This window comes from Crinia signifera, chromosome 2 (assembly GCF_055691185.1).
Source record: "Crinia signifera chromosome 2, ASM5569118v1, whole genome shotgun sequence".
Classification (NCBI taxonomy): domain Eukaryota; kingdom Metazoa; phylum Chordata; class Amphibia; order Anura; family Myobatrachidae; genus Crinia; species Crinia signifera.
The window spans coordinates 374,734,914-374,757,952 of record NC_139218.1 but is presented as its reverse complement, the minus strand read 5'-3'; the positions used below and the strand labels follow the sequence as shown (position 1 = coordinate 374,757,952).

At 44.5% G+C, this 23,039-nt stretch overlaps 2 protein-coding genes across 2 annotated transcripts in view; one reads left to right on the top strand and one right to left on the bottom strand.

Annotated features, from left to right (window-relative positions):
• Window positions 1-23,039, top strand: part of CNTN5 (contactin 5) — a 1,198,205-nt gene that overhangs the window by 708,759 nt on the left and 466,407 nt on the right. The window contains exon 5 of the mRNA XM_083170083.1: window positions 15,931-16,158. Within this exon, the coding sequence (XP_083026209.1) occupies window positions 15,931-16,158 (228 nt within the window). The remainder of the gene's footprint in view (window positions 1-15,930; window positions 16,159-23,039) is intronic.
• The window catches only part of LOC146059228 (uncharacterized), an 11,374-nt gene continuing 10,783 nt past the window's right edge, over window positions 22,449-23,039 (bottom strand). The window contains exon 3 of the mRNA XM_083171339.1: window positions 22,449-22,719. Coding sequence (XP_083027465.1) covers window positions 22,508-22,719 — 212 coding nt within the window. The 3' untranslated portion in view covers window positions 22,449-22,507. The remainder of the gene's footprint in view (window positions 22,720-23,039) is intronic.

Below are 23,039 nucleotides of genomic sequence, written 5' to 3'. Positions count from 1 at the left end.
CTTCCTCCTCCATCCCTCCCTCCCAGGCAGCACACTACTACAGCATTTGCTGTAGGTATGTGCTGCTGCTGAGTATGGGGGGGGGGGCAATAACACTCCCTCCTCGCCTTTAAAATGTGTTTGCACCCCCCTAAATGTTTTGGGGCATGGCCTAATCGTGGGAGGTGACCACACCTCCCATGATTAGGCCACGCCCTCGACATTTTACCGGGCCCAGCTTACCTCTGAGCTGCCCTGGCCCACACCCCCCTATGTGCCGACCAGGCTGGGTGGCAAGAGCAGCCAGGTCTGTAAGTGTGTTGTACAGGCTTATGGCCTGATTCAGACATGCTTGCTAGGCTGCATACACTATCTTTGGCCTAGTGAGCAGGTAAATGCCGCCCGCCGTATACCACCCCCCCCCCCCTTGACGCCTGAATCAGCTCACTAGCATGTGAGCGGATGCGTTCCCATACACATACACTTGCATCCTGTCGATGGCCGCCATCAAATTGCCAGAGATGGCCGAATTCGGTGCAGCCGCTGACGTCATGTAATGTCAGCCACCCTCCCCAAGCAGGCATCGACACACCTGCGTTCGCAGGGGTACACCCAACGCTTCTATGGGCACGCCCATAAGATGCTGGATGGAAACCTGCATCCGCCCCCTGCTCATCCATCCTGGAGTGAACACCCTGGCGAGTGTGGTTTACACATGTGCAAACCCAAAAATCGGACGGGACAGTGATTCATCCCGCACCGAGCGGGACTGAATTGCCCCCTTAGTATAGTGATGCTTTTGAAAGCATTAGTGGTCATTTATGACTTAGATACAGGGCCGGCGCCACCACTAGGCAAATCTAGGCATTTGCCTAGGGCGTCGGCCACTGGCGGGCGGCATTTCGCCCCCCTCCCCCCCCCGTGCCGCGGGGGTACCTGTCCTGCGGCTGTGTATATAAAGCTTGCGGCGGTGGCAGCGGGGGGTCCCTGCAGTCAAGAAATAACGAGCGCTATCCGCCTGGCTACGCGGAAGCGCTTCTGTTGTGGAAACACTGGCCGCACACTGATTGGCGAAGCGCTTCCGCGTAGCCAGGCGGATAGTGCTCGTTATTTCTTGACTGCAGGGACCCCCCGCTGCCGCCACCACCGCAAGCTTTATATACACAGCCGCAGGACAGGTACACCACACCCCCCCCCCCGGCACCGGGGCGCCCCCACCCCGACTCGCCTGGGGGGGGTGTGCTTAGATGCACCCTGCTTAGATACACCCCCTAAATTATTTAAGACTTTCCAAATTATTACTCATAGGAATTTTCTTTTGACAAATTAAATGTTTTTGATACTTTTTTTTGGATGGTGTAGATCAGCATTTCATTGTTGTTCCCATGAGAATGCTGGGCGTACTCATGCCAATGGGTCAATGACGCGGGTGCGGGGGCTGGGCAGCTGACATTGCCGGATGTCAGCTGCCCGCTCTATTCCATCAGAATGTGCGCGCAGATCTAAAGTTGCTCTGAGCAACACGTGCATGTTCCACATCATTCGATGGTCGGCAACCATCGAATGATGTGGGTCTTCCCCCCGCAGGCTGCAAATGGATGTTTATGTAAAACATAATTCGCGTGCCGTGCGAACGTATGCGCCGTGCGAAAGGTGGGCCGGCGTACCACCATTCGCAAGGCTGGATCTGGTTGACTTGCATTGATGCGAATTCGCATTCGAGTGCATCAACCCGAATAAAAAAAAACAAATTTTAAGGATAGCCATGCTTCGGCACAGTTGACTCAATGAATACCACAACATGGATATCCTTAAAGCCTGCCCTGTAATAGCTGAGTTTGGAAATCACTGGTTAGATATGCAGTATTTCATTGAAAGTCATGGCTGTTATCCATGAGTAAGTTCTCTTGGAGAGGGATAAAGTAAAGAAGTAGTTTATATCAATCAGCTTCTGTCATTTATACAGTTAAAAGCAAACGTAGTCACATGATAACACCGCGTGTGGTCTTCACTTTTTTATTTTTTGCTTTTTTTCTAAGTAACCATAAAAAAGTTTTAAGTTCAGTTTAAGGAGTAAAAGTTAAACAATGTCATGTCTATCTTATTTTCATCTCTCTTATTTACATCTGTCAACAATGTAAGTTATAGATTTCCTCTACAGACCACAGTCTAAGCAAATATTATATTTAGTAGTGTCGTGACACACAATAAAACATCTGTCTTTAAGCTGTTTTTGACATTTTACCAAATATCAGCAACCATCTCCTACACAAGAGAAGGTCACATTTGCAAGTATTAAATAAGTTACATTTTAATTAGTGTACTTATAAATGTCAGATGACAAAGCCACTGACCCTCTGTCACTTACAAAAATATGTCATTTAAAAGTCATGATCCTGTATTTTACATAACTATAAAAAAAAAAAAAAACAGACATATTCTAAGGACCTTATTCTAGTTGACTCGTAAGGCTGTGTATATGCGGCCTTGCAAGTCCACCAGATGCCGCCCTGAGAATGCCGGGGCAGCCACAACCTCTCCGCTAATGCCCCGGAGAGTGTAAAACTTGCCAACAGCATTTACTCTGAGGGGTGTACACATGAGCATGAGCGACTACGTGCATGTGCACACTCTCACCATCAAAAACTGGGACGAATTCACTGCTCAAGAGTTAAATATACTCTTTTGGCTGGACTATTTCAGCTACTCAAACTGGATATATGAAATATTGAAGACCAATAGACAAACAATGACCAACTAAGAGGTATAGACCAATGACCAACTAATGGGTGTAGACCAGGCATGTCCAACCTGCGGCCCTCCAGCTTTTGTGAAACTACACATCCCAGCATGCCTTGCAATAGTTTTAGCATTCCCCAACAGCAATACTATGGCAAGGCATGCTGGGATGTGTAGTTTCACAACAGCTGGAGGTGCCGCAGGTTGGACATGCCTGGTGTAGACCAATGACTAACAAATGGGTGTAGACCAATGATCAACTAATGGGTATACACAAATGATCAACTAATGGGTATAGACATAGAAACATAGAATTTGACAGAAGATAACAACCACTTGGCCCATCTAGTCTGCCCCTTTTTAAAACATGTTACCTCAAACCATATTTGATCCTTATTTGTATCTACTACTCTTTCTGTGAAGTAATTCTTCCTCAAATTTCCCCTGACTCTTCCTCCCTCTAGTTTCAGTGCATGTCCTCGTGTTCTGTTATTCCTCTTGCTGAATGTCTCCCACCTGTACCTTGTTAAAACCCTTGATATATTTGAAAGTTTCTTTCAATGATCAACTAATGGGTAATGGGTATAATAGACCAATGACCAACTAATGAGTATAGACCAATGACCAACTAATGAGTATAGATCAACTAAATGGGTCTAAACCCATTAGTTGGTCATTGGTCTATACCCATAGACCAATTACCAACATAGACCAATGACAAATATATGGGTATAGATCAACTGAATCAACTGACTGCTGCAATTCCCATATCCAATGTTGGATTTCCACAATATGCATCAACAAAAGAAAATTCCCCAACTTGGGGATGTTTAACATTTTATTATTTATTTACAGTTTCTTATGTAGCGCAGCGTATTCCGTTGCGCTTTATAATTGAAAACAACAGTGATTAAACAAACTGGGTAGAAACAAACCGACATAGAGCTAGGTGGGCCCTGCTCGCAAATTTACAATCTATAGGGATTAACAGGCAGAATTTACTGTGTACTGATCATCATTGGCTGTCTCGGGGCAGTTTTGTTTCTTGGATCGGGAAAGTGGATGTATGGCCCACATATATCTATATATCTGACTTATTAATAAACTCCTCTAAACAATAATTAAATGTACACAAAGCCAGATAATCTATTAATTTAATCCAACATATCTAGTGAAAATAATTATTTTTACTTAGGGCAGTATTCTATCCCAGCAGCTATTTCCGCCATGGGAAATAGCGGTCTTCGTCTAATCAATGCAGCAATATTCAACAGAACTGAAGCCAGATTCCGACAAAACAGAGCCTACTTTAAAAGTCGGATCTGTTTTATCGGAAATGGCTGAGGATTGTTGAATTCACGTCCGTTTTTAAAATAATCAGTGGTCGTTTTTTCCGATTTGCTGTCTAACACTCCATAGTCAGTACATTAAATACTGGCCGTGGAGTTCCTGTCGGAAGGAACCAAAAATGACCCGGATTCACACTGTCGGGAAGTCCCAACAGTCGGAATCTGGGATTTAATACCCCCCATAGTATCTCACCAATCAACAGTGTTCTGACTGAGAAATATTTATTTAATACTATTTTCACTGCAGGTTCAAAGGAAATACTACTGAAACGCATAACAAGCAATCTTTTTTTTTATTCTGTCTTCAGGAAAACGATACTGTAGAGTTAGAGAATAGCACAGATTTCTAAGCGTCCCCCGATTGACACTTACACTTAATCTGTGCTTGAATCTGATTGTGCTCAAACTTGCCGTAAGACAAAAAAAATAAGAAATGAGAACTCTTACGTTCCTCTGTAATGTATGTGTCCGCCATAAAAGCTATAACATGAATAGATTTGGATGTAAAATGCAGCAATCACTATGATGACTCCCGTTAAACACTTCAATGACGTTTACTTGCTTCAGTCCAGAGTGTGATTTTCATTCTTAAGTATTTTTGGCTGCAGTGACTGAACCCAATCTTCTAGTAATGTCAGCAGATAGGAAAATGAGTCTGAGAGGGAATCTTAGAAGGTAGAAGCTACGGCAGAGCAATGAACCTAACAAACTCAAACACAATTCCAATTACAGTTTACAAGAGTACATAATTACTGAAATTAATTTTCTTGGGAAAAAAAAAAATTGAAGGTACAGCTGTAACATTTAGCAACTTGGGTTCTGCAGCAAGTATGTTGTATTCCATACTTGCCTTCTTTAGAAAAAGCATTCCAGGAAGATTGTGAAAACATCTCCTATGGGGGCGACGTTCCGGTGGACCAGCCTCTAAGCAGTTATTGTATATTTTTAAGTGGATCATTGGGGCAGATGTATTAAGCCTGGTAAAACTGGGCGGGATGTACCAAACAGATGCAGTACATCCCGCCACACATTGCAATCATACTAATCGCATATGTATTAACTTGTGGTAAGAGCTGCTCTTTGCTAAGCAGCAGGTGGGGGCGAGCGGGTCCCAGTGGCTCTCCCCCTCCTGCTGTGCCAGGCAGCCTCCTGTGTGCAGCATCCATTCACCTCCCGGACGACAGCTGGAAGGGTGCACGGGGGCTAGAGGTAGCCCAGCAGCTTACCAGCACGGTGATCGGTGTATCCGGCGGGGATCGCCGTGGTCCCGGCGCTTGGAGATGATGTCATCTCCAAGCGCCGCCTCCGTCTACACTGGGGGTGGGCACCGCAGTGTAAATGGAGTAAATCCCGGATCCGACCCGGCTTGGATGCTTCTTCCAAATGCCGGGTTGAATCCGGGATTTTTGGTGTAAAAGAGGTATAAATAATAAAATTCGAATTAGATTGAGTCAGAGCGAAAGTAAGGTACTTGACTCCAATAACTGCTAATCCCTCACTTGTACATAAAAAGAAAGGGCATACCCAAGTTAGCTTGGAACCATGTGCCCTTACTTGGTGCCTGGTGTCCTAGTCATACAACGTAAACCAGCCTGCAGCTACAAATATCGCACAGAGCACCCTGATGAAAGTGAGTATGTCACCACTGAAACGTTGGCGATGTATTAAATATCTGTAACAAAATACTTATAGTTTGTGACGATCAATGACCATAATAATTATTATTATATAATGGCTACATACGTGCTTTAAAATGATATGTTGATGCCATTCCTGCAACCAATTAAACACATTATTGAATGTATTTCTAATAAAAGAAAAAAGATATGTTTATATTTACTAAAAACAAAAAGAAAGAAATGGTGGAGCCCTAGAAAATTGATTAAATGTTGAGCCTTAATAGCTTTCCAATTATCTTTTGCTAATGTACTGTGCTTTGTTTAATTTTGAAATTGCTGTCAGAGATTGTGATAACAGTATTATTGCAGCGTTCACTACTGGCTGTAATCTTAGCACTGTTCTAACACTTCATTAATTTAAGAGTAGTAATTCTTGTTCTTTAATTTTGCTATTCCTTTGAATGACTCCGGATTAATTTGTGATTCATTTTTAAAGAGGTGCTCCGCTAATTAACCTTCATAGAACGGTACATGTCATTATCTTCTGATTTCTCAATCCTCTGTCCTGTTTATTTAATTTGAAAGCAGTCGTCGGAATTCAGATGTCGATGGCCTTTGCTGTATTTAACCCTTTGCAGTCCAAATTTGTTTTTGTTTTTTTGCAATTCAAACAGTCTGGTTTAAGTGTTTAAATTAATTGTTATTTATTTTTATTTTTTTCAAAAATGGTCTACATTGAATGTAATGTAATGTTCTTATTTTAAAGTGGCTCTCCGCTGGATCTGCTACTAGCGCTAGTGCTGTTGAACCTGACTAGACGTTTGACCTCAAAGGGTTAAGGACTAAAGGGCCTACTGCTGCCATTCACTGCTGTGTGGTAAATTGTGAACTTGAGTTGGAGCGGAGGAAGGGGGCGCAAATTTTAGTTTTGTACCAGGGCCAACTGCCGCAGCAGTGGGGTGGCGGGTGTGGGGGCCCTAGAATGTGTGGGGGCCCCGGGGCGACCGCCCCCTGTCACTTTATAGCAGAGAAGGGATAGGGGGGACATGATAGAAACTTTCAAATATATCCTTACAAAAAAATAAGGATCAAATATGGTTTGAGGTAACATATTTAAAAAGTGGCAGACTAGATGGGCCAAGTGGTTCTTATCTGCCGTCACATTCTATCTGTCCATTTCAGTAGTCCATACGTTGCCTCTTCTCCTGCACACCGTTGTGGATGTGAGACAATGCCGGTGTCCCACGTTGTACATTCCTGGAATGGTATCTGCGGCATTTCACCCTAAATGAATTAACCCCAAAAATTTCCTAATTTTAACACGAGAATGAGAATTGTTGAATGGTTTCTGGAATCTTCTTCTTTGCTACAGACGAGACAAGCCTATGAATAAAAGTTTATATACCACAGGGGAACCTGTATTTTCCACATAGTATATAGAGCAGCACACCGTGTTTAATAACTTGTCAGCAAACTGGCTTTAACCTTAAAGAATAACATGTACAATTCTACACCTAGAAGGCAATTTACTAAGACGGAATGTGCATGTTTTTTTTTTTTTACACATTATTCCACTTTTCTTCAATTGTACATATTTGTTTGTAAGCCTTCAGCTGGGGAGCCTGTGAGACTGGTTTGTGAGCCCTCTATGCATATCCAGGATTTTCTGGTGGACTCGCAAGCCTGCGAATTTCGCAGCCTTGAGAGTCAACCAGATGCCAGACGTCCCCCCCCCCCACGCTGCGATCCCCCACACGGCTGCGAATTACACCTTTGTGGTGTCTCGGAGCTGCGGGCACCCTGTATGGGAAGCAGGCCAGGCAGCTGACCTCTGCTGATGCCAGCTGCCCGTTCTTTGCACCCGCGTCACCGGCCTATTACCATGGCAATGCCCAATGTTTTCATGGGAACGCCTGCCGCCCCACACGGTGTCTGCACTGTTGTGCACAAGCGCCTGGCAAATAAATAATCTATTCGCCGTGGCCGCTTGCACACAGCGGCTGCACATGCACATAAATGACTATGCGCATGCGCTAAAAATCGATTCCCCCATGCGAACATGCGGGGGACCGATCAAATTAGAATCATCCCCATAGGCACCCTATAGAGAGTCAGACATTCACTTATGCCTGGCCTGGCCAGACCAGTCTTTGAGATCTACCAACAGTAGTAGTATATTTTCCAGACCAACTACAGATCCACAGCTGGCCTGGGAAACATGAACTGTTAGTAGATCTCAAGGACTGGTTTGGCTACTCATGGCTCTTAGGCTATAACTCAGAGGCAGCTCCCGTGGAAGTTCAGGGTTGGAAGCAAGTTACTGGTAGCTGAGCAGATAAATAGAGCAGAATCAAAGAAAAGAGACAAATCTTCAATACATGTGCAAGAAGGCAGGAATCTGTGATTGGTAGCCATAATGTAATCAGATGACAAAGTAAGGAACAAGCCATAGAAATCAGAGCTAAAATGTAAGTCAAACAAAGCTGAAGTCCATAATCCAGTAGATAGAACTGTTGAGACAGGAGACAAGGACCAACAGGACTACAGCGCAAGCACCATACTCAGGAACTGTCATTTTGGAGCCTTAAATAACAGATTAGCTCTGGGGAGTGGGTGGAAAGCCGGCACATTCTAGATGGTGGAGTCTGAATATCAGCACTTGTCCTAAGTTCACCAAAGCTGGGATCAAGTCCGAGTGATGATTCCGTACTTTATACTTATGAGATCATGACACAGTTATGACTTAATGTTCCTTTGGTTAATAATCCACACAAAACCAACCTAGTTTTGCCTTGTTACCATCTTAAATAAAGCTAATATTGGCCGACATTCTGCTTCTCAGGCAAACGTGAACCCTATTACATACTGTATGCCACATTATAGATGTAGGTGTGGGGCTGATTCAGAGGAGGCAGTCCAGGTCTATGCTGCATTTTCGGTTGCAGCAGATCTGAGATTTCATGTCAATACTAAATGAAGCATCTTTTAGAAAAAGATGCTCCAAATTCCTGATTTACATATCCGTTGCTTGCTTCCAGAGATACATCATTGGCTATTGGACATCAGAATCAGAATCTGAATCAGAATCATCTTTATTGGCCAGGTATACTTGCGTATGCTTGGAATTTTTTGTGGTAACAGTGCAGCATCAATCAGGGAACACAAAGGGGGTGGGAAGAGAGGCATAAACATACATCAGATACATTTCACATGTATCTAGAAAAGTTCGAGTTAGTATTTAGTATTTGGTATGTTCAATACGGTTTGGTTGGTGGACAGCTATTGGGAAGAAGCCTTTTGTAGTTCTTGTCATCTTTGCTGGGATGGACCTAAAACGTCTGCTTGACGGAAGGGGTTCAAACAGGTTGTGGCCAGGGTGTAGCTTGTCTGCCAAGACATACAAAACCTAAGGTTGATTAGAATGTCCAGCTGTTAAGGCCAGTGAATCAGTGTCTGAGTCGCAGTTGGTGCAACACAGAATTGGAGGCAACACATCTCCAATTTCAAAGCCACTCCCCATCTCTGCCTCCAGACATTTCCAGCCTATCAATCACACTACAGCTACAGAAAATCAATCCTCATGGCAACCAGAGCCAAGGCACTAGTGCAGCACATGTGCATTGCAGCTCCAGGTCACTAGCAGTAGCAGCCATCACAAACAGACCCAGTGGTATCAGAAGAGGGGTGCAGGCCACACTCAGTAGGAGATGACACAAAAATGCTGGCTTCTCCAAAGTGACAGGAGCCAGGTGCAACAGTGGGATTTTCACCTGCAGCACCTGGCTCCTATCATAGAGGAGCCAAAAGTACAGACTGATGAATCCCTGGGGCATCCCAGCATCTCCGGGGATGTTTAGCTGCCCTCAAAGTTATTGTATATCATCAGGATTCCCATCATGATCATGCCCCCCTTTCACATAGGCCACACCCTTTCTCAGCAAAAAGAATACAGACCCATGATGCCTCTGATCAGGCCCTTTGTCCATTCCCAATTTTACAGAGACAGAATTTTTCTAGAACTCTAAGATTATGTGAAATAGTGGGAACAGATCCCTGTAGGGATTTTGCAATAAATAACTCACATGTTTAATAAAACCAAATCATGGTACTAAGGGGCTGATTCAGACAGAACTAGGCCCCATCTCCGATGGTGGGGTATGTGCAAACCGTCTGAGCGAACAACTTTGTTGAGTTTTTTCTCGCCGAGGCATTCGCAAAGGGACAAGCAAAAATGGTGGGCGTGCCCATAGAAATACTGGGTGGATCCCTGTGAATGCAGGCGTGCCCCTTCCTGCTCCGGCGGGCTGATGACGTCCCATGATGATAGTGCCCGGCCCCAATTCGCAGAAGAACGGCCAACATAAAACTAACTCCAGACTTACTTTTATCTGCGAAGAGAGGAAAAATTATTTTGATGGCTTGCATCGTAGTGTGAGGATTCAGGTGCAGGTTCGTTCGGTGGTGCGGCATTTACCTGGTCTGAATTACCCCTTAAATTCCTGTGATATATTTATTGTTTTGCATTGGGCACATCAATCCCATTCATATATATATTGAATATTTTCACTGACAAGTGAAACAGAACCGTAGTCAGCGAGATAAGTTTATCATAAAGGACACAGCTGTATTATTCCGCTGCCAAGTCGCACAGAATTCAGGAGGTATTACAGGAATCCATCATTTCCCTTCTCCTGTACAGCCCATAACCCACTTCTAACAGCTCTTGTTGATCAGGTTGTTAAAAAAAAAAAGGATAAAGCATTAAATTATGAAAAATGTGTTTTAATACAAAAATAAAGAATACCTTGCGGCAAAATCCATTTCACTTTTATTTCCTTTGATCTGAACTTTCTGTTTTATGTATAGAGAGGAAAAGTCTGAGCTAATACTTTCATTTACATCAGAAGTGCAGCGTGATCTTTTGCTGCACATATATTGGATGGCGTCTCCATATCTGCCGGCCTTACCCCGAATAACATTGCATTATATACATAATAGAACATAGCCTGGTCAAAAAATGGCTTTGGTCACAAGATCAATACTGAGTTTTTTTAGGAGAAGATCAAAAGAATGATCATTAAATAGTGGAAACATGGTTACTTTACGTTCTTTTCCTCAGCTTTAAGTTTAGCTGCTTATAAGTTTCAACATCCTTATTTCTGAGAGTATTCCTTGTTATTTCACTGTTCGGCTGAATTGGTGCACAGGGAGCAGGTGCTTATCCCGTGGCAGCCAATAAGAATCTATGTCAGTTTATTATGATGCAAATGTCTCATTGGCTATTGTAAGTCATATGTTTGGCTTCAAAGTCTCAAATTCACACTAGGGGCCTAATTCAGTACCACTCACTAAGCTGCTGCCGTTACCAGTATCCATACATCTTCATGTATGTGCATTGCTACACCGACATGTCCAAAGTAGGGTGGGCAATCCCGGGATCGTCGGGATCACGGGTTTTGGCCCCTAAAATGCCAAGTTTTCAATCCCAGGATTGGAGTTTCCGATCCTGGGATTTTGGGATTAGACTGTAGTCTAATGCCGGGCAGTGTCTGAGTACTGGATGTGCCCGGCTTCTCCCGTCCTGGCAGTGTGGCTCTGTGCAGAGTGACAAGGTCACACTGCGCAGGCCACACAGCCCCCGTCTTGGGCGCACTGCCCGCCCTCCGGCTCCCACCCTAACTGCATCGCCCGGCTTCACTGTGGGCCCACCCACCGGTTCCCGGCTACCAGCTTCACCACCCGCCCACCCATGCGGCTCTTGGCTTCACCGCCCACCCTCTCAGCCGCACCGCACATGTAAGTAAATATGCGGGATGGCCGGGACGGGGTTTTTTTTATAAGGGAAGCCAATTCTGTGATCCTGGGAATCTCAGGATTGGGCATTTTTAAATCCCAAATTCCGGGATTGAAAAAATGCCCCGGTATTGGTAACCCTAGTCCAAAGGTTTCCCCTGTACCCATTTGGCCACTTCAATCCTGTTGGTGTCCTGGGTTTGTCATGCACAATAGTATTCGGTGTTTACAGAGAATGATGTTAAAATAAAATCCAGTTAGTGGCAGTTCTGTGGGTGACGATGAAGGTAAAATGAAAGAGGTTAAAGGAGAATGGCCAGACTGGTTTGAGCTAATTAATATGCACAAGTCATTATTCTGTACAAGAGAATCTCTAAATGTCCAACATATAGAACCTTGAAGTGGTTTGGCTTCAGTAGCAGAAGACTGCACCAGGTTCTACTCCTGTCAGCCATGAATGGGAAACAGAGGTTACAGCGGCCACAGGATCACCAAGACTGAGCAGCTGGAGACTGGAAAAACATTTCCCAGTCTGTGGACTGATGCTTTCTACTGCAACATACAGATGGTAGCAGCAAACCACATCAATACAGGGATCCATCCCGTCTTGTGTCATTAGTTCAGACTAGTGGTGGTGCAGGGGCTTGGGGAATGTTTTCTTGGCACACATTAGAACATTTGAAACCAGCTGAGCAGTGTTACATGCCACAGACTTTCTGAGCATTGTTGCTGACCATGTGCATCACATTGTGACAACAGTCTACTAATCTTCTAAAGGACCCTTCCAGCAGGGGAACAGGTCATGTAATACCCCTTTTACACCCAAATCCCAAATACGTCCCGGTATTTGGAACACGGTTCCAAGCCAGGTCGGAACCTGGATTTGCACTGTTTACACTGTGACATCATCTCCAAGCGTCGGTACCGACGATCACCCAGCTGGAACCACTGATCGTCGCACTGGGAGCCAGCACCCAGCGTACGCATTTACACTGCCCTCTACCCCGGTCCTGCCCGTGTTCTACCTCGGTCAGGACCTGTGTAGAAATCCTGTCTAAAGGGACACAAGTTAACTCACTTTACACATCCGCTAACCCGGGTCCACGAGGGAAAAACCCAGGTTTTTGCAGCGGTGTAAAAGGGGTGCAACATAGCATAAGTTGGTTTCATGAACATGACAATGAGTTTATGGAACCAGCTTGAGTCCATGAACATGAAAATGAGTTCCAGGCACACCACTGGCCTTCAGACCTCAATCCAGCAGAGACCTTTGGCTCGTGTAGCGCTAGGATGTTTGCAGTATGTAAGTGCACCTAACCAACAAGTATTTTGATGCTATTATGTCACCACAGAAAAGAGCCTAGAACATTAATTAATTTCAGCACTCCATTTCCATATAATTCAGCTTAGAGAGAAATGTGCCGTTACTGCTTTATGACGTGATGTACGAAGGATATACTAAGCTTTAATCACTAGATACAGTATCTGTAGCTCGTAGCAAAGTTCAGTCTAAACTGAATGACCAGAAACTTAAAGTGTCTTAAATTAATTCTTATCAAAACTTTATTCTGAAGAGCCGGATTGAGAATCTGATGCTGGGAACAATGATGATCACAGTTTTTTTTTTTCTAAGAGCCCAATTGTAACATCTCAAGTACCGTGCTCTCCATTACTTTACATCAGTGATGGATGACAGCATTCATGCTAATAAGGAGTCAAACGACACGCCAGTGTTTCATCAGTAGGGAATCTCAAGCACTTGTCAGAGGAAGGCTGAGTCTTATTCGCAGAGCTATAAAGATGCAAACAGGCTTCTCAATCTCATTATGTTGCAGTTTGCAAGCCAATGGAAAGGTCAGGTGACGTTCCATCAGGAGACAGCGGAGACAATTCTGAAACCATTCTCACTTAATAAGTGCAAAGCTCTGACACCAGTCGTGTCACACCATGACATCACTCATTTTTACTACAGACATGTAGTATGTGTTCCTATAAGGCTATGGGTCTAATTCTAGTGCGGGCGCCTTTGGAGACTTGCATAGTCTCCTTTGCGCTGTAACGGGAGGGGGGGGGGCAGGGGTGTGATCAAGGCAGGAAGGGGGCGTTCACATGGGAACGCACTGCATTTCCTAGAAATCACTGGGCGGGCCCAGAAAAATGCTGGGCGTCCCCATTGTTTCCCGGGACGTGCGGTTGACATCACAGGATGTCAGCCACATGCCTAGTTCTTGTACTAGGACACCGCAAGTCAGTAGAGACTGACATAGATTTGTGAGCACTGCAGAAATCATTTATTTATTTATTACCAGTTTCTTATATAGCGCACACATATTCCGCAGCGCTTTACAGAGAATATTTGAACATTCACCTCAGTCCCTGCCCCAGTGGAGCTTATATTCCCTACAACACATGTACACGCACACACATCCATTCTAGGGTTAATTTTTGTTATGAGTCAAATAACCTACCAGTATATTTTTGGAATGTGGGAGGAAACCGGAGTACCCGGAGGAAATCCATGCAAGTACGGGAAGAATTTGCAAACTCTGCACAGTTAGAGCCATGGTGGGGATCGAACTCATGACCTCAGTGCTGTGAGTCAGCAATGCTAACCATTTTACCATCCGTACTGCCCCAAATCAATGGTTGGCAACCATCAAATTATTTCTGGCCTGCATGCTAGCCTGGGAATGGATTTTTACGTAACGTGGGGCCGGAATTTGCACGGCCGCCGGGTGGCATTTTAAGGCTCGCTAAGCAGCAAACTAACACCCAGAATCATACCCTTTTGAGGAATCCCATTCCATATAAGAATATTGGGTGGTCATCTTATAAAATTGATGTACCCATTTGCCCCTGATGAAGTGAACTATATGACGAAACGCGTTAGTATAACTACATTGTCTGATTGACCGTTTTGTTCGTTCAATAAGAGGATCTTTTTATTTCTTCAGAATCATTGATCTGTATTAAAAAACCTACTGTATATGCACATTGCTAATATACAAACTCTGCGCAGAGGAATCAGACGATCAAGTCGTGCCATGTCCGTGAGGCTGTAGTCACACATGCGTAGTCTGATTACTGTGCGCACGCAGTGGAATTAGTTATCAGACTACAGCGAACGCATTGCACTGTTGCTGCACGTGTATAGCGCTACATACCAGTGATAAACTCCAATGAGAAGCAGCGATAAGAATTTATAATTCCCGATAATTAATAAGTATGCAACACTGAATAAGAATAGCGTGACTGAGATTCAGAAGAAATTGCTATAAATAATCCTCGGTCTGAAATGAATCATCATTAACTCTTTATTGAAGGGTTTATGTTCTAGCTCATAAAATACGTTTTAAGAGTAACTGTAATGTAAATCGGTATAAGAATTGTTAAAGAGGTTTGATTGCAAATTGTAAGACATGTACTGCACATCCAAACCACATACCCTAGAAAAAGTAATACATTGGCATTCATCTAGTTTGTCATTTAAAAATATAATAATACTCACAATAATAATAATAATAATAATAATAATAATAATAATAATAATAGTAGTAATTCTTCTTCTTCTTCTTATTTTAAGGGAATTATTAACGTTCAAGGGCAGGATGTATTAAAATACATCACCACCCCTTGCCGCACTGCCGCAGCGTTGCTAGCACATATGTATTAACATATGCACCTGGCATCGCAAAGTGGTGAAGGAGGCCCCCTGCGATACCTGTGATGTGGTGTGTGTGGGGTCTCTGTCACATCCCCGGCTCTGCGGCTGTGCCGGCCACCTCCTCCTCCTCCTGCAACCGGAAGGACATCTGGCTGTGACATACTGCTAAGGGGAGGAGAAGTTTAATGGAGGACGGGGAGGGGGGAAGGCACCTGCGGCGGTCGGTGGGTGGTGATAGAAGCCCATAGGATTCTATAGGGTATCGCCAAAGGTGGCAATACACTGCCCTACGAAGACGCGACGGCCGGGTATTAGTACTTTTGAAAATGCGGTAAAACATCCCACACATTTTACCACATTTTTTTCCCTTAGTACATCCCGGCTGAAATCACAAACTGCTCTACCATGTGCTGAAATTGCGAAAATAATGTTGTTTTTTAAAACAAACTTGTTTGATTGACTTAGAGCATTGTTTTGTTATTAATGTATATATCAGCATGTTTACAGCAGCACTAAGTATTTTAGGAGAAGAGTGTGCTTATCTTGTGAAAGGCAGTGAGTGTGACAGAAGCCATACATTGACAGTTATATAGTGGAAGGAGCAGGGTACTCCAGCAGCACAGAGTATATCAGGAGACAAGTGATGTGTTAGTAACCACAATGCTGCATGTGACAGGAGAAGTGACACGATGTGAGAAGGGGAATTGTACAAACTGTAGTAGAAGTTACTTCTGTCCAAAACTTTCTGTATTAACATTCTTGCCTTGTTTTATTCTGCATTTTTCAGACACTGCCAGCGCCATCCCTGGACAGCAGACCTCATATGCTGCAATATTAAGACGAAAATCAGGGAGCTCATATATGTCATTATTTAACTCCAGGAATAGGCCGAGATACAGCGGCTCCTCATATGAAACTATGGGTCAACCGTCACAAGCAGGGGGAGAAAGAACAAAACATTACAACCCTCCAACACATCTCTACCACCTCTCAGATGGTTTTCGGCAAGACGACCGTGAGTTTAACCATGTTTGTTGTGAGATTTATATTTTTTAAATGTGTAAAGTTTTGTGTCTCGTCCAAGTTCAAACCAGGAATTTTCTGAGGTAAAATCATTTGGTTTATTACACTGAGCCTGTCCGAAGTAGAGGTGTGAACGGACCGCTGTGTTTTGGTTTTGGTTCTAATTCATCCTCGTGTTTTGGTTTTGGCAAAACTACCCTCAAGTGTCTTGCGTTGACTAAACATCGTTAATAATTGATAAACGGGGTTATTCAGAGTTGATCACTGATGTGCGAATTTGTGATCCATTCGATTATCGATTGCCGGTGCATTCGTATGGATCAAGGCGTGCAATCACTATTTTATTCTTCCACCAAGCCCTTTTGGATGGTAGGGCATGAAATACCGCCTGTTGGCAAGTCAGCTAAAAATAAGTGAAAAACACCATTTCAACCTTTTGACTGTCGACCATGGCCATTTCAACCTAATGCTTGTGTCATCTTAATGCCCAAGTTCGACCTAACCCAATGTCGACCTTTTGAGGTGTCGACTTTGACCCACGTCGACCTTCATCTTGTAGAATTAACGACCATATACCCATTCACACTGCGGAATCACTTTTGAAAACTAGTTTCAGGGAGATTATAGTTGGTAATATAGATTTACATAGCACCTCGTTGAGGGGGCGTGTCACGCTCCACCCAAAGGGCGTGTTTAGTTCCATATATGGAGAGATTGTGAAACGAGATTGTGAACGTGGCAGCTAGAAGCGTGGGTGTGTACTGCTACATCTTAGAGGAATCTGGTAAAATGACTTATATCCAAATTTAGATGAGCCCCAGAGCAGTTACTAAGAGATACTATACTTGCTGAAGAAAAGTTACTGATACGTGTCAGGGATTGTTCCATATAAATAGCCACAAGAAATGCAAGTAGCCTTCATTGTGGAATCATTGTGTTTTATCGCCAATGCTGGGAAATGGTGCTGATGATTCAATGTAAATGTATCTGTCTCTCATTCCTTTTGTTCCCCCAAAAATGTAACAGATGCATAATGTGGGCTAGGTGAAATGAGGGCGATTGCTAGACTAATGAGGGAGAGAGGGAGATTGCTGTTATTTCAGGGAGTCTCCTGCAGAAGGCAGGAGGGGAGGTAACTATGATGTAACAGTGTAATGTGGGCTAGGTGACATGAGGGAGATTGCTAGACTAATGAGGGAGAGAGGGAGATTGCTGTTATTTCAGGGAGTCTCCTGCAGAATGCAGGAGGGGAGGTAACTATGATGTAACAGTGTAATGTGAGCTAGGTGACATGAGGGAGATTGCTAGACTAATGAGGGAGAGAGGGAGATTGCTGTTATTTCAGAGAGTCGCCTGCAGAATGCAGGAGGGGAGGTAACTATGATGTAACAGTGTAATGTGGGCTAGGTGACATGAGGGAGATTGCTAGACTAATGAGGGAGAGAGGGAGATTGCTGTTATTTCAGAGAGTCGCCTGCAGAATGCAGGAGGGGAGGTAACTATGCTCTAACACCACATTGTGTATATTCCAGTAATTCAGAATTTTGAATACTTTTCTAGTCTTAAGAGGAGGTGGGCAATTGGTATATTGGCGAGGTCTCACTACAATGGACATAGCAGAGAGAAATACATAGGGTGACAGAGTGGCATACACAGGATGACACAGGGATACAGATGGAGAAGCTCTCAGTTGAGCTGCTCCTGGCGATAGAATTGCCATTCGCCGCCGTTCGCCAGCTGCCAGAAGCGTGGAGCCCTCTGCTGGCTCCCCGCTGCTACCCCGTCCTTGTCTGTAGCTGCCCTTACCCCCTGCTAACCCTGCCATCTCCCTGAAGCGGAGACGGGCAGGAAATCCTCTCTCCCCCGCCGTGTCACGGGGACGCGTGTGAGACGCTCGAGCATCCCCGTCAGATGGAGCACCTCCCCGCCAAGCCCCTGTACGCTAGATTTGGCCTGTTTTCATCCCAATCCGATGGATCGGCGTGAGAAATCCGATGAAAATTGGCCAAATCGCAGGTGTTTTACATCTGATAGGATCCCATACACGTTCCCGTGTGCATCACATGGGAGACGGATGTGGTATGTGCAGAACATAGGATAAATCTGAGCCATCAGCAATCGCATGCTATTTATTGCAGGTAAAAGATGGCACATAAGGTGCCAAATTGTATGGAAGCCCTCCTGGAGAGCTACAGGGGGAGTCCAAGGGAAATCATGTCCGACTTGCCCTTCAGAAAAGCATACCTCCCAACTTACCGGGAGACAGAGGCGGGGGGATAGATGGATACTTTTGCAGCAAACTCCAGACTCTTCCTCCTGGGCAGAAAGTAGTGCCACTGAAGTTTTGTTTTTTTTAAACCGACGGGGTTGAGGATGTAGGGGAGATTGCAAGTCTGGACGGATTGATCTGTTGATTTCTGCAGGTAACTGGACAGTGACCATGTATACAGTACTTGCTGAACTGTTCCTTCTCGTGGGAGTGTCATGGGCATGAAAGCCAATAGCTATGCTTACATTTAGAGCAGGCTTGCCTACATTCCCAGAATGGCTGTTACAATGGCTGTTGCTGATTGGTTGCTGTAGGCAATGTCTCCACTTGTCCTCTTCTTCACTTTGTAGAAGGCTTGATACACCTCCCCTGTTATTCATTATAATATGTAAGCTTTACCACAAAAAAATGACATTAGATCTCACATACAGTATTAGGATCATGTCGATAATGGTGGTGGATCCAGGGGTGGGGCTGCAGCACAGTCCAACATAGGGAAGCCACACCAACTAAAAATGAGTCCCGGCTGGTGATGTTTGGCAGTGGTTGAGGTGGCGGTTGGTGTAACTCCCCTGTTTGAATTTTGGACCAAGCTGCAGCCCCACCTCTGAGACAGCCATCGGTTGATACCGATGCTGAGTACAGGAGTTTATACTTAAATTACCATTGCTTGTGTATCATCTGGTCCTAACAAGGAGCTAAGATATTGGAGCTAAGATTTTGAATCACTGGGGTTTACTTAACTACATGGGAGTACTATTTCAGATGGGATGTTGCTATGGGCAACTAATTAGAATCTACGACTTATTTATTTAGCACCTTCTAGAAGATAATATATAGTATCTGATTGGTTGCCCGTAGCAACATCCTGTCTGAAATAGAACCCATTGGCCCATCTGCATTCCATCGTTTTCATTGGGGATGCCCATAAAACACTGGGCATTCATTTTCTCCAGCCCCGTTTCCACCCCCGTCTTCCCCCGTCTTCCCCCGTCCCTCCCTCCCCACAACAATCGGCTCGCAAACTCCCGATGCCGTTCAGTGCAGGGCTTCGCACATGCACAAAAATGCGCAAACTCTAGCGCAAACCATGACCAAATTCGGATCCTAAATCGGACCCTTAATCAACTGTAATGCCCTTGAGTGGAGAGGAGCAGATTTGTTCTATTGGATGTTGCAGTGAAGGCTGTATAGAGGGTGGTATAAGGACATGAGCTGGAAATCTGAGACGCTCGGAAATCCCAGACTCACGGAAACTCCAGCCATAGGATCCTTCTATAGCTATTGCATTGCTTTAGTGGAGCTTGGTGTGTGGTGTTTTTTAATCAGTAATAGAAAAGCACAGAGAATTGCTTGTGTGGAACGTGCACTCAACAGAACACGGATCTTGTAAAAAAGCCAATCTGTCACAGGAATGGCAGAGAGGTTCACGGAAGCACAGATAAGAAGAAAACTTAAATCACATCAATGCAAATCAGCCTCTTAAATGTGATTACTATTTAAATAAAGAACCCTTCTCGGAGTCTGTATGATGTTGATGTTTACCTGCTAAACATTATTAAAATGCACAGTAAAATTACTTCTTAAGAGCTACAACAAATGTGAACATGCATAATGTGATTAACGGCAGGCTCCAGAATAACAATACGGATATCAATATATATATAGAGATACAAGTGCACAATGTCTTGTTCCGTGTCAAGTCCTTATCAGGAAATATTGTTACCGCTGTTCATTTATTTGAACTCACCCGTGGGCGTCCTCATGCCCAATACTTTATAAACTTCAACCCTATATTAACTCTAACTTAATTAATACTTAACACTAAAATAACGACACGGACACAAGTGCTGGCGTTTCAAAACTTGAATGTCCAATTTATTTTTGACAACTTATTAAAGACTATCAAAATGGTGGCGGCACCAAAGAACGGTCAAGATAGGAAAGTGGGGGTAAGCATCACCATACCATCCATACACCGCTGGGGATCACTCTCCCAGCACCACCGCTCTTGCAGATGGTGCGGCCATCCCCCCGTGCAGAAGCATGGCCCATGACAATCGATGTCAGGGAGAGTGCACCCACTATCTACAAACTCACACAACTACGCAAGATGACCATTCTTTACCGCCGCCAAAGAAAAAGGGATGGGAGGGAGGGGATTCGGAAGCAAAAGAGGAAGCTTCCTATATCACATGCCCCTTTCTATCCTGTCTACCCCTCCTTGAACCCACTGATTGGCTCACCCCTATCTCATTTACATATGACCTTAATACTAATTAAAGTGTCAGCATGTCAGAACCCTCCAGTGGTTCATGTCTCCTCATTGCTTATTCAGCATTCAGAGTTTCTGTTGAGCAAAACAAATTACTTTCCTTTTTAAGGAAGTTTATAGGATAGCAATCTAGAGGCACGTCCAAGCAGAAAAACTGGAAGGGTCTAGATCAGAACATGACGCTACTGGGGGATTCCAGCCTCTTGCAGTAATTGCTGGATACCTCTTCTGAGTAGCTAACCCTATGTAACCCAGGGAGGACACCAAGTGTTGGGGCATCAGTCACCTCTGGGGCTCAGTGTAGGTGCACAGATCCTCATAGCCCACAGTACTGCACCAACCTACCATATACTTACCATTATTACACATTACATTCCCACAGCTAATATTACACATGAATATGGGTCAGACCAGTACAGTAGTACAACGGGAACACTCACATTAGTGGGAAATAACACACCAGACACTGATTGGCTGGTCAGGCTTTTTATTGTTGACAACAACAGAATCATATAGAGGCCGCTCAGCGACCAAATGACTCCATAGACAGTGACAGCAAAATGATGTTTCAGACTTGCTGGATATGGAAAGAGGGAGTTGTGAAGACAGAGATTGGGGGTAGGGGGATTACCCGTCAACGGGACAGGCTTCGGTAGGGGGATGAGCCGTCAACGGGACAGGCTTAGGTAGGGGGATGAGCCGTCAACGGGACAGGCTTGGGAAGGGGGATTGGCCGTCAACAGGACTGGCTTAGCAGAAACTTCAATGATTCAAGTTTACTGCATATTTAAAACAAGTTATATAATCAAGTCAAACATATGAAACATAAATGTTTCAAAAACAAGTTCCCAGGTTATGGGATAAGATGTTAATTTGAGGGACTCAGTGAGTCTGATGTCCAGGATCTTGGTTATATATCGACCCTGGGCATCCCGTCCTCCTCGTACTGGCAGAGGAAGCCAACAGAGACAGGCCTGATGTAGATGACCGTCCTATAAAAACAAACTTTGATCAGTGACTGTTATTGTAAAGAAACAAACGTTTGCCATGTACAAGTCATCTCATTATTCCCTGGCCTGCTGCTATCTGGCGCCTGCACCATGTTACTGGCCCTTACTGACTACATTTATCCATGTGATTCCTCTTTGGACCAATAAGAGCGCTGATACTGTGGGTGTGACATGACAAGGATGGCCCCATACAGGAAGCCCAGTGCACAGTGATGTGAGATCCCTCTAATGGGGCTACACATCAAGTGATTGTGGCTTATTTTCTAAGTGATCTGACTAGATTGCCTAGAAATGAAGCATGCATCGCTGTGTGTGGGGCCCATAGTGATGCGTGTCCCCATGCATCGCTATTGCCAGAAGATGCAGATACTGCACGCTGTATAAATCTGGTCATCGTCTGTGTTCTCTCTATTGAGAACATGGGCAGTGACAGATCGCTCAGCACATAGCACTGGTGCTGCGCTGTATGCTTAGCGGTCAGTGCTGAGCGATCTAGCATCGCTCAGATCACTGATAATATCGCTACGTGTGTGTAGGCCCCATAATTTACATGGCTTCATTTCTCCTACTGTAGCATTTCTCTTCTTATATTGTTACTCATTAGTATAATGATATATACAGGTATGTCATACTAGTAGGATACCAGCCCATCAGCGCTGTGTGAGAGAACTTGTGTAGCGGCCCCGGCTGCAGCAGATATGGAGATACCGGTTCTACATCACAGCAAGAGACCTGAAATCTACCCCAGCGACCAGAGCAGGGAGAACGCGCATATTGTGCCGGCAACCTACCTAGGCGAGGAGTCACTGCTGGTATCTGAGGAGGATTCCGAGGACTCAGAGCTGGTGCTGCTGGTGTCTGATGAGGATGGTGACCGGTCCGTCAAGTAATAACAGCCACTGGTGCTGCTATCAGTGATCTCATCAGACGATATGGTGTCATCCGTCTTCATGGAGAACACTGGGGACTCCTCACACCTCTGCACCTCACTCTTGCAGGCTAGAAAATGATAGACACAATCTGGTAGGTTACTATGGGCAACATCACCTCTTTTCATTGTAGCAAATGTACCCCGTTCTGTGTATAGGCTCTATATAATAGGTTGTGAGTTCTGTGCGGAGGCGCAATCTCCTCTGTAGATGTAATGCAGTATAATGTATAAGGCAGAATCAGGCTGGTGAGATATCAAGCTCCTGTCCCCTCACAGAACTCCGAGCTTATTACATATATACCAGTTACCTGCCTGTCACAGAACTCCCAGCTTATTACATATATACTAGTTACCTGCCTGTCACAGAACTCCCAGCTTATTACATATA